This window comes from Protopterus annectens, chromosome 8.part0 (genome assembly GCF_019279795.1).
Source record: "Protopterus annectens isolate FY-2018-M chromosome 8.part0, PAN1.0, whole genome shotgun sequence".
Taxonomy (NCBI): Eukaryota; Metazoa; Chordata; order Ceratodontiformes; family Protopteridae; genus Protopterus; species Protopterus annectens.
This window is the reverse complement of record NC_056741.1, coordinates 344,736,141-344,749,074: the sequence shown is the minus strand read 5'-3', so window position 1 is coordinate 344,749,074 and position 12,934 is coordinate 344,736,141. Positions and strand designations below refer to the sequence as shown.

Genomic DNA, 12,934 nt, shown 5'->3' with positions numbered 1-12,934 from the left:
CCACTTTGTTATACATCTTACAATTTATAGGTTGATTTTTAATGTATGCAACTTGTGGATGATCCCAGCTTGGGGGATGGTGTTGAAGGTGTTTGCCAGGTCAAGGTATACTGTGTGTACTCCATGTCATGTGCCTACAGTCTCTATAATCCTTTCAGAGAAGTTTATCAGCTTCAAAACATAGGATCTACCCTTCAAAAAGCCAGACTATCTGGGGTCAAATTTAGTAACATTCTTGATCTCATAGCTTATGATGCCAGCTATAATATGTTCCATGGCTTAGCAGATGTGACTTATAAGACTGATAGAGCTGTAATTACACGAGTAACTTGATAGGCCATCCTTATGGATCGGCATCACCACTATGGTGTTCCACTCATCAGGTACAAAACAAGTAGCTAAACCTGAATAAAACAGATTGAGTATTGTGCCTGCAAGGCATATTTTACACTATTAATTAATCAAATGTATATTCGCAGGTCTCATGGGGGAAGTATTTTTGGTCTTGGTTTGCACTTTCTGGAAATGATCTTTAAGATAATGGGGGATTAATGGATTACCATATTTCAGAGCTATGGATAGAAGTTACTGTATTATAATATTACATTGTTGCACATTTCAGATCACACTGATACTGCTTTTATCATTTTGATGTGCTTATATTTAACTATACTGTCTTGTTTCAGTCTCTGTTTACATGTGTATTTATCTGTAATGGCATGGATTATGCTAGGAATCTGAATCCTGGCATCACATAACCCTTCTTTGGATCATAGAAGTTATATGCTAGTGAATGCTTTCACTAAGATTTTTAGAAAGAATTGGTGTGTGTGTGTGTGTGTGTGTGTGTGTGTGTGTGTGTGTGTGTGTGTGTGTGTGTGTGTGTGTGTGTGTGTGTGTGTGTGTTTTCCTGTATGCATAGCAAACAGGACCTTTATGTATTATTTTATAGCTAGCTGTGCTCTAAAAAGTAAGTATACAGACATTTACTTGCAACTGACATCTAATGCAGAAATTAGAAACTCAATTACTGTAAAGAACTGGCCTCATTTCAAAATATGATTAATCAATTCAGACACAGCAACCTGTAAACTGAGTATAGACGACTGAACTCAAAAAAGAACTTAGAAGATAATTTAATACAAACAATTGATCTGAGAGCAAAAATGTTAGCTAGGATTCATAGGTATATGCTATGCATACTGGCAATACTCTGCAGTGAAAAGTGCAAATTAATATCCAAATGGTGACTGACAGACTGTATCTAAGCAGCTAGCTGTGTTCTGATGTGACAGCCAGAGCAATGCTGAAAAGCTGCAAGCCAACCATGCTGAAGCAGAGCAAGAAGTAAGTTGCAGATCACAGGGAAAGCCATGCACACGTTATCATGAACCTGGCAAGTTCAGGAGTAGGCTGGAGGCAAGCACCTTACGGTATATCACAAAATAATGTAAACACCTGCTATATGATGTCCAGTTACTTGGATAATTATTGGGGAGGGGAGGATCGGGCAACTGCAAATGAGGTGCATGCAAAGTTACACACATGGCAGAACCATAAAGGAAAGCAGGTGGGGGCACTTTTTCTTTTTTTTTTTTTTTTTAGTAAGGACAGGTATGCTGTTTTATGTATATGTAGAGAGAAGTGAGGATGGTAAGAATGACAAGGAAGTGAGCAAAAAAGATGGGAAAGTTAGTCTGTTGAGGTACACAAGCAAACACAAAACACTACATACAAACAGAGGTAGATGTACACACACAGTAAGAGGAGGGACATGAGAAGCACAGAGAGAAATAGATTTTCTGACCTTAGTGAAGAGGTGTTTCTTCCATGATTTGAGTAAAGAAAGGTAACAAAGTATGCTGAACAGCACACATCTGTATCAGTGAGAGCTGACAGTCTCTGAGCTCTCCTGAAGCATGCAGTCTGTTTAACTCTAAGGTTCCAGTTAAAAAGCAAACAACTTGCAGGTTAAGTCTTCATATTCTCCTATAACCAATTAGGCTGGCAGCATTCTTACTTCAAGTACATCAGCTAATCAGCTGCACTGATCAATGGTAACCATTTTTGAGAGCATAAATTAATACTTTTGTTACCATCTCTAAGGGACAAAACTGTAAACTCAAGACAGATGTATCTTCTTGGGAACCTATAAATAAAAACTAAAGGAAACTAGAGCAGATACAAAATAAAAAACAAAAACAAAAAAAAAAAATCAGAACAAACAAATAAAAAAACAGAGCATTCTTCCTGAAATGGATTACATTCTTCTAAGACTTTTTTTCTGTAATGACTGAATATTCTAGGCCTGACTGTAAGGGCCTCCGCTGAAAACAGGCTCTCTGGAACCTAGTCGGACATTCCCGGTCAACAAATGTTAAATAAAATAAAATAAATAAACTCATTTATATATTTTTTTGCTTTGTCTTGAATGAGGAGCTGCCTGATTAATAGCAGGAAAATGACAATGTATTAATATCACTTTGGTAATTTTCTTTTTTTTTTCTTTTAACAGGGTTGATAAGTTCTTTGCTTGTTCTGGGAACTCCAGGTATGTTAAGAATATCAAGATTTTATTACTATTTGCATGACTATATTATTGAACTGAAAAAAAAGCAACATTCATTATACCTCACTTAGACTTTAAGATAAATTAACTTTTTCTAAAAGATACAAGAAAACAATTAATTTAACTGAGACATGTTCTACCTCAGCTCGTATTTGAAATATAATGCTGCTCTAGGGTTCCTTACAGCTTTTAGAAAATTAATATAGTAGTGAACATTTAGCAATAGCCATAAGAATTGTAGCCGTAATACTGGCCAATGAGTCTTAGAGGGGATATCATTTCAAGACCATGCAGTCCAGCCTTACTTTAATATTGTATTCAAACTGACTCAGAGGTCATAGAGCATCATTTTGTCTATGTCAATCATAGACAGCATGGCTTCTTCAAGTTGCACTTGACATGAATTGATTGATTTGTGTATGACAAAGGAACATAGCTTGTCTGTCTACACACTTACCGCCCCTCTATTGAAACAAAATGCTTTAGTCCACTTAACCTCCAGGTTGCAAGGTTGTCCTTTATCTTATGGCAGAGATGTAAAAACAGAGTGCATGTAGACAGGATTACAAGGCAGTTAAACTTTTAACTGCTCTTTTAGACAAATGGGGTCTACAGTCCATTTCAGGAAATTGTGACAGCATTGCAAAAGTAAGTAAGTGGGAGAACAATACGTTGGGAGGCATTCAATTCAAGTAAATTGCTGTTGTTCTGTTTGACCCTTTATCCTTTTGGTGAGGAACTTTTGTGGCCTCTCCAGCTGCTGCAAGTGTCGGGTCAGATACATTCGAATGGGGCATTGTACTCGATCATTGGTCTGATGAGTGATGAGTATAGGAGACTATGACTTCCCTTGATCTAGATGTGAATCCCTTCATGATAAGGTGGGCAATGTAGAAGGTCTTCCTAACTACTTTAGCAATATGGGTGTCGAATGAAGGCTACTGTCCACCTGGGTTCCCAGGTCCCTGATAACTTCTTCTGTGATCAGGGATTGCCTCCTATATGGTATCTAGGGTGACCTTATTTTTCCCGAAGGGTATGACTATGCATTTCTTGGCATTTAACTTTAGGCCATGGCTCTGGCACCAGTTATCCGTTTCTGTGAGACCCTTCTGAAGGATATCTGTGTCGGATGTGTTTTCAACTACGGCGCCCAGTTTGCAGTCATCTGCAAACTTTGTCAGCCATAACCCTCCTATGTTTGCTTGTACTTCAGAAAGTAGATGCCAAACAAGAGTGGGCCCAGGACTGAGCCCTGTGGTACACCACTTGTGACAGGCTTTGAGTCTGACATGGCGCCAGCAACTCTGACCCTGTGGGTTCTGTCACTCAGCCAGTTTGCAATCCATCTTGTAATGTATGGGTTTACATTTAAGTTGATGAGTTTATCAATGATGCCCGAGTGGGGTATTGTATCGAAAGCCTTAGCCAGGTCTAGGTAGGATGTATGGGCTGGCTTTCCTTAGTCAATGGCCTTGGTGACTGTTTCAAAAAAGTCAACCAAGTTTAAGAGGCATGATCTGCCTTTGACAAAGCCAAACTGGGTTGGATCCAAAGTCTGCAAATTCCCTATGTCTTTATTTATGAGATACATTATGATCCTCTCCATGGCTTTGCAGATAAGGCTTGTCAAGCTAATGGGACGGTAATTTCCAGGGTCGGTGGAGGCACCGCCTTTGTGGAGTGGGATCACAGTCGCCAGCGCCACTCCTGGCGTATCCAGAGGTGAGACTAAGATTAAACAGCTGTCCTAACTGTGGGTTTAATTCCTCGTTGAGTTCATGGAGCACACAGCCGGGGACACCATCAGGTCCCATGGATGCTGTGTTCTTTGCCTTGGAGAGAGCAGTTCTCACCTGGGCGTTAGAGATGTTTGGGGGGCTACAATCATTTGGTATAGATATCTCTCCTTTAGGGGGGGAGAAGTTTGCACTGAACCTGTCAGCCAGTATGTTGGCAATGTCTGTAGGATCAGTAATCTTCACATCATTTTGAACTAATTCTGAGCATATCTGGGAGTTTCCTCCTAGGTTTCTGACATAGCTGAAGAATGCCTTATGGTTGTCTTTAGAGTCCTTAGCTATTTTTTTCTCAAAATTAGCTTTGGATGATTTTATGAGAGCTCTTAGCTTTTTACTTATAGTGATCAGCGGTGTCTTACCTTTTAAGGATTTTGCTCTATCTTGTAGTAGCTTTCTCCTTTTGTTGTAGAGTTTGTTTATAGCTGGGGTCCACCAGACTGGACGCTTGCCTTTGGTACAAAGAGTCTTTGTTTTGCTTGGGATTGCCTGATCCATGCAGCCCTGCAGGTGCTGGTAGAAGGCATTTGTAAGTGATTCAGCGGTTTGAGTAATGTTTACCGCCAGTTCAGGGGCCTTAAAGGAGACCACACTAGTCTTTAGAAGTGTGAAGTCGGCTTTCGAGAAGTTCTTTACTGTGGTCTTTTTTATTTCGGGTGGGAGCGGGATGAGGACCTCCAGCGAGATTAGTTTGTGATCTGATCTCACCAGTGAGGGGTATACTTCCGGTGTTGAACATTGTGCTCCCATGTTCGTGATAATGAGATCAAGTATGTTTTCTCTCTTGATGGTAAAAGAGATGGAGTTATCAACGCACATTTCTAGGTCCCAAACTACATTTTAATTTTGTAGAGGTGTGTGGTCTAAACAGTATGAGGAGGAGATTGTGTACCAACAGTAATGCTAATATACTTTTTAGCATTTAATCTGAGCCCATTTTTAGTGCACCAAGGATTTACAAGGGAGAGTTCATTCTGGAGGGTTTGGATGCCAGGGGGTGGCTTAGCAATAACTCTGCAATTTGCAGTCATCTTCAGACTTACTTAACCAGAAGTCTTGGCTGTCCACCTAGAGATTTGGTAAGTAAATGCCAAAAGGAAGAGATTGCAGCACTGAGCCTTGAGGGATATCACTGTCACTTTCATATTTTCTAATGCGACATCTGCAACTTGCACTGTGTGTTTTTTGTCTTTCAGCCACTTTGTTATACATCTTACCATTTATAGGTTGATTTTTAATGTATGCAACTTGTGGATGATCCCAGCTTGGGGGATGGTGTTGAAGGTGTTTGCCAGGTCAAGGTATACTGTGTGTACTCCATGTCACGTGCCTACAGTCTCTATAATCCTTTCAGAGAAGTTTATCAGCTTCAAAACATAGGATCTACCCTTCAAAAAGCCAGACTATCTGGGGTCAAATTTAGTAACATTCTTGATCTCATAGCTTATGATGTCAGCTATAATATGTTCCATGGCTTAGCAGATGTGACTTATAAGACTGATAGAGCTGTAATTACATGAGTAAGTTGAAAGGCCATCCTTATGGATCGGCAGCACCACTATGGTGTTCCACTCATCAGGTACAAAACAAGTAGCTAAAGCTGAATAAAACAGATTGAGTAGTGTGCCTGCAAGGCATGTTTTACACTATGAATTAATCAAATGTATATTCTCAGGTCTCATGGGGGAAGTATTTTTGGTCTTGGTTTGCACTTTCAGGAAATGATCTTTAAGATAATGGGGGATTAATGGATTACCATATTTCAGAGCTAAGGATAGAAGTTACTGTATTATAATATTACATTGTTGCACATTTCAGATCACACTGATACTGCTTTTATCATTTTGATGTGCTTATATTTAACTATACTGTCTTGTTTCAGTCTCTGTTTACATGTGTATTTATCTGTAATGGCATGGATTATGCTAGGAATCTGAATCCTGGCATCACATAACCCTTCTTTGGATCATAGAAGTTATATGCTAGTGAATGCTTTCACTAAGATTTTTAGAAAGAATTGGTGTGTCTATGTTTTATGTGTGTGTGTGTGTGTGTGTGTGTGTGTGTGTGTGTGTGTGTGTGTGTGTGTGTGTGTGTGTGTGTGTGTTTTCCTGTATGCATAGCAAACAGGACCTTTATGTATTATTTTTTAGCTAGCTGTGCTCTAAAAAGTAAGTATACAGACATTTACTTGCAACTGACATCTAATGCAGAAATTAGAAACTCAATTACTGTAAAGAACTGGCCTCTTATTTCAAAATATGATTAATCAATTCAGACACAGCAACCTGTAAACTGAGTATAGACGACTGAACTCAAAAAAGAACTTAGAAGATAATTTAATACAAACAATTGATCTGAGAGCAAAAATGTTAGCTAGGATTCATAGGTATATGCTATGCATACTGGCAATAATCTGCAGTGAGAAGTGCAAATTAATATCCACATGGTGACTGACAGACTGTATCTAAGCAGCTAGCTGTGTTCTGATGTGACAGCCAGAGCAATGCTGAAAAGCTGCAAGCCAACCATGCTGAAGCAGAGCAAGAAGTAAGTTGCAGATCACAGGGAAAGCCATGCACACGTTATCATGAACCCGGCAAGTTCAGGAGTAGGCTGGAGGCAAGCACCTTACGGTATATCACAAAATAATGTAAACACCTGCTATATGATGTCCAGTTACTTGGATAATTATTGGGGAGGGGAGGATCGGGCAACTGCAAATGAGGGAAAATAGCATGCAAAGTTACACACATGGCAGAACCATAAAGGAAAGCAGGTGGGGGCACTTTTTCTTTTTTTTTTTTTTTTTTAGTAAGGACAGGTATACTGTTTTATGTATATGTAGAGAGAAGTGAGGATGGTAAGAATGACAAGGAAGTGAGCAAAAAAGATGGGAAAGTTAATCTGTTGAGGTACACAAGCAAACACAAAACACTACATACAAACAGAGGTAGATGTACACACAGTAAGAGGAGGGACATGAGAAGCACAGAGAGAAATAGATTTTCTGACCATAGTGAAGAGGTGTTTCTTCCCTGGTTTGAATAAAGAAAGGTAACAAAGCATGCTGAACAGCACACATCTGTATCAGTGAGAGCTGACAGTCTCTGAGTTCTCCTGAAGCATGCAGTCTGTTTAACTCTAAGGTTCCAGTTAAAAAGCAAACAACTTGCAGGTTAAGTCTTCATATTCTCCTATAACCAATTAGGCTGGCAGCATTCTTACATCAAGTACATCAGCTAATCAGCTGCACTGATCAATGGTAACCATTTTTGAGAGCATAAATTAATACTTTTGTTACCATCTCTAAGGGACAAAACTGTAAACTCAAGACAGATGTATCTTCTTGGGAACCAATAAATAAAAACTAAAGGAAACTAGCGCAGATACAAAATAAAAAACAAAATAAAAAAAAATCAGAACAAACAAATAAAAAAACAGAGCATTCTTCCTGAAATGGATTACATTCTTCTAAGACTTTTCTTTCTGTAATGACTGAATATTCTAGGCCTGATTGTAAGGGCCTCCGCTGAAAACAGGCTCTCTGGAACCTAGTCGGACATTCCCGGTCAACAAATGTTAAATAAAATAAAATAAATAAACTCATTTATATATTTTTTTGCTTTGTCTTGAATGAGGAGCTGCCTGATTAATAGCAGGAAAATGACAATGTATTAATATCACTTTGGTAATTTTCTTTTTTTTTTCTTTTAACAGGGTTGATAAGTTCTTCGCTTGTTCTGGGAACTCCAGGTATGTTAAGAATTTCAAGATTTTATTACTATTTGCATTACTGTATTATTGAACTGAAAAAAAGCAACATTCATTATACCTCACTTAGACTTTAAGATAAATTAACTTTTTCTAAAAGATACAAGAAAACAATTAATTTAACTGAGACATGTTCTACCTCAGCTCGTATTTGAAATATAATGCTGCTCTAGGCTTCCTTACAGCTTTTAGAAAATTAATATAGTAGTGAACATTTAGCAATAGCCATAAGAATTGTAGCCGTAATACTGGCCAATGAGTCTTAGAGGGGATATCAGTTCAAGACCATGCAGTCCAGCCTTACTTTAATATTGTATTCAAACTGACTCAGAGGTCATAGAGCATCATTTTGTCTATGTCAATCACAGACAGCATGGCTTCTTCAAGTTGCACTTGACATGAATTGATTGATTTGTGTATGACAAAGGAACATAGCTTGTCTGTCTACACACTTACCGCCCCTCTATTGAAACAAAATGCTTTAGTCCACTTAACCTCCAGGTTGCAAGGTTGTCCTTTATCTTATGGCAGAGATGTAAAAACAGAGTGCATGCAGACAGGATTACAAGGCAGTTAAACTTTTAACTGCTCTTTTAGACAAATGGGGTCTACAGTCCATTTCAGGAAATTGTGACAGCATTGCAAAGGTAAGTAAGTGGGAGAACAATACGTCGGGGGGCATTCAATTCAAGTAAATTGCTGTTGTTCTGTAATATAATAAGCATTAAGCAATTGTTGTGAAACAATGAACTCAGATAAATGCAATGTAGTTTACCTATTATATATGATAGTATTGACAAATAAGAGAAAATGGAGGTGTCATTTTTAGCAAAGTTGCTCTATGTAAACCTTAAAATAGATGATAGAAGTGGTTTCCATTGTAAGTCCATGGGCTGTTAATTGTGATACTTAACACTGTGTAAATTAAGTGTGATTAAAGGAAAATGTATAGTAAGTAGAAAATATCTATACCTCAAAGATTTCCCGTTTCTCCAATGTAAAGTGACCTTACAGTTAGTATGTACACATTTATATACATCTGGCTGCAGGTCAGAAGAGTAAATGGTCATATGAGTGAACATTCTCCTTAACGGTATTTTAGCCTTCTGCTTTCTGTGTGAGATTGCTTTACAGCAGAGTCAGAGAATTTCCCATTACCCCACTGTTGCATGATCTTGGAGTAGTATATATAATTAGCAAGGGGTGTAGAGGTTGCAGTGGGGTTGTCCCCTCCAAAAAATTTGTTTTGTTATTTGTTGTTTTCAATCATTTTAAATTCACTCTAAAACGATCACTATTTTTTTCATTGTTCTTTCAAGTGTTCGATATTTTATGAACTAGATAGACTGATGGACATATAGATAGATAGATAGATAGATAGATAGATAGATAGATAGATAGATAGATAGATAGATAGATATGGGAGATCTGAATTTAATCAAATCCCCCTTTGGTTGACATCTGTTTAGTCAACAAAATTTAGTTGACTATTCAGATGTTTGACAGGTATGTTAGACTGCATAATTCTTGGGGTAGAGAAATATTCCCTTTCCCTGACAGTGTGCAATCTCAGAGTTAGTATATATAGTTAGCAGGGGAGTTTGGAGGGCTGTTTTTAAAATATTTGTTTTGCATGCACTGAGATTTTTGTTTGGTACATACATATTGCTGTGTTGACTTTGGCAAAGTCAACCTTTTGTGGTTGGCTTTGTGAATATCAATATTTGGGTCATATTTGGGTCTTATACACAAACAAAGGCACAGACAGACAAAGACACACACACACACACACACACACACACACACACACACACACACACACACACACACACACACACACTACATATAAGTGACAAGGGTGTGGAAGATATAGCCCCAAAAATGGAGATCAGGGGGGTTTTGAAACAATGCTTTTAATGTATAACATTGACTTTTGCAGTTCATTGTTATTTATAGTGAGTCACACTCTTTTTTTCACAGTATGAGTCTCGCACTTCCAGTAGGGCACCAGAGTGAGTACTGAGTAATTTATTTTGTGTGTTGACTGCAAGTATCCAATAGTCAAACTACTTTATTTGTCTACAATTTCTGCAATGATGCTGTTAGATAAGATTTGATAAGAGCGTGTCTGCACATCTGCTTATTTTTTGAGTAGAAACAAAGATTTTTAGATCCGCTCACCCAAACCCCAAAAACAGTAATCCCTTTAAAAGGGTCGGGAACTGGTATAGTGGTTAAGGTGTTTATCTCACAGACACAAAATACAGAGTTTAATTCTTACTCTTCGGATGCGAAATTTGACTAAGCTTAAAATGGCCCACAATGGCAGATAGCCTAGTAATAATCCATGAACCTATATTTTAAGGGGAGGGTTTGGCATAATGATTAAGGTATTTACCTCATATGCATAAGGTACAAGGTTTACCGACCCTTTGCAGCAGTTAATTTAATATTCACTTATGAATCTAAAAAGTGCCTTTGAAAAATATTAAAGGTACTTTGTGCAATGGAATTTTCACTTTTGCAGCTAATATTGTGGGCACCTAGACATCACACATGTTATAAGCTTTTTGGGATCAAGGTTGGAGTTGCTTTACTTTGCTGCACTTATTTTCCTAGTTCTATATTGAGGCTGTTGGCATTGTACCTCTCATAATGAATGAATGAATGAATGAATGAATGAATGAATGAATGAATGAATGAATGAATAGGAGAGTTCTGTCTCACCTTAAGACACAGTGAAACTGCTATGCTAGGTACAGTAAGGGCATGAAAACATGCTTCATTAGTGCACAAGGAAAGCCTGGTGAAGCTGACTTTATTTTTCCTTGTCTCATGCATTATCTGTCTTCCTTACTTTCCATTTTCTTGGTGTTCTTTCCTTTTCAGAGATGAAACATTGTATCAAAAGAAGCCAGTGCATTAATAATACTATATATAGCCTACAAGCATGGCAGTTACAGAAACGTTATCTCTAAATACTTTTTTCCTCATTTCTGTTGGCATCCAGGAAAATACATGATGCAGAGCACAGTATCATTGATGTGCTAGATTCACCTGCTCCTGACATTCACTCTCCGTCCACCCCATCTGTTTATCAAAAGGTGAGATCTTACTTACTTGCACCAGTTTTCAGAGTACCTACCATTTTTTGTCTGTATAAGTTTATTGCAAAGTACAATATCAACAAAGGAAAACTTTCCTGCTTTCTTTCTGAAATCGGAATGTTACTTGTATGCTTTGTTCTTAACTAATTTTTAAGTAATTTACTGTTGTAACGAACAGTTGACAAAAAAGGAAAAATGGTTGCATATGAACTGCAGTGTGAGCGAGAATTTTATGCTTTGCATCCCTAGATAAGGACTGTTTCCTAAATATTCCAGAATCTTTGGTACACAATTCAACATCAACAGCCTACTCATTCAGAACTAGTTTCTTCACTGAGATATGTGCTGATATATAAGGCCTTGAAACCCACCCAAGCACAGTCCTTAAATATTTTAAGTGTTGCTAAAGCAGGATCCACTTAGTTCATACTATGGACCATGAAAAAAACGTAATCGTTTCTGGTTAAAAAATTAAAATGAAGAGCATACAAGCCCTTTAGCACAAACATGCAATTACACAAGACTTGTATAATTATCTTGTGGTTTCTGATCCAATTATTCCAACAATCAATGGGTTGCCTAAAACACCTAAAGAATGATCTGATCCACCATTGTGCCCTACGGTATCGTGCAATGGATGGGCCACAGAACCCATTTCAATTTTCATAGAGCATCACTTAAAAGGTGTAATGGATCGTGCACCACCAGTACTTAAAGATACTGGACATTTTATACAGAGTTTATATGATTATGTGACAACTTTAGAAAATGGTGTCCATTCCCTGGTGATCACCCTAGACGTTAATAGTTTATTTACTGTTGTACTCAGCAAGCATGGTATAGAGGCTGTGAAACATTTCTTGGTGAAGAATAGTGATCTGGACAGCAGTAAAATTGATCTGAATGGTGTTCTGCTGCATTAAGTATTGGAGAACAACATCTTTACTTTTGGTAAACCTATATATTGGCATAGATAGGGAGTTGCAATGGACACACCCTGTGCCAATAGTTATGCCAGTCTGGTACTGGTCAACTGGGAATCACAATTTATTTTAATTACAGCCAATCCATATATATCATCTGTAAGGTATTACAAATGGTTTGTGGATGATATTTATTCATTATGGGATGACACTCCTAAACAACTGGATGCTTTTGTGATGTAATTGGAAACCACAACAGACTTTTTGAGAATCACTGTACATTCTTCGAAATCCACTATGGACTTTTTAGATACTAGGATCTCTGTTGATGAAAGAGGTGTTATGCATACAGAGTTGTTCAGAAAAGACAGTGACAAGAATACAATAATTCACTGAAATAGCATGCATCCCCATCAAATGTAATGAGGAATCAATTTTACAGTGTTTCCAGGGTGGGAGGATGGCAAAATGGTTAAAGTGTTTACCTGGCAAACACAAGGTGCAGGGTTTGATTCTCACATGGGGTAATTGGCTAGGCTTAAAATGGCCCACAAGGGCAATTAGCCTAGTACTAACCTATGACCTATGACACACTGAAGAAGTTAAATACAATGTGGCCATGACTGGAATGAAGGAGAGACTTAAAAACAGAGACTACATTGAATGGGAGATAAATAATAAGAGGGCCATTATACAATTAGAAAGACAGAATACAGTCAAACCACTTTTCTCTAACACATCAATAATCCCAGCCCCTCTGAG

The 12,934-nt window shown here is 37.9% G+C and overlaps 1 protein-coding gene across 4 annotated transcripts in view; it reads left to right on the top strand.

Moving 5' to 3' along the window:
* The window catches only part of LOC122808798 (rap1 GTPase-activating protein 1-like), a 1,319,062-nt gene that overhangs the window by 471,104 nt on the left and 835,024 nt on the right, over nucleotides 1-12,934 (top strand). For 3 of the 4 annotated variants that reach the window (XM_044079845.1, XM_044079846.1, XM_044079847.1), the window contains exons 2-3: nucleotides 2,516-2,551; nucleotides 11,153-11,246. In XM_044079845.1, the coding sequence (XP_043935780.1) occupies nucleotides 2,516-2,551; nucleotides 11,153-11,246 (130 nt within the window). Of the gene's footprint in view, nucleotides 1-2,515; nucleotides 2,552-8,088; nucleotides 8,125-11,152; nucleotides 11,247-12,934 lie in introns of all 4 variants that reach the window. The other variant, XM_044079848.1, reaches the window with a different exon arrangement.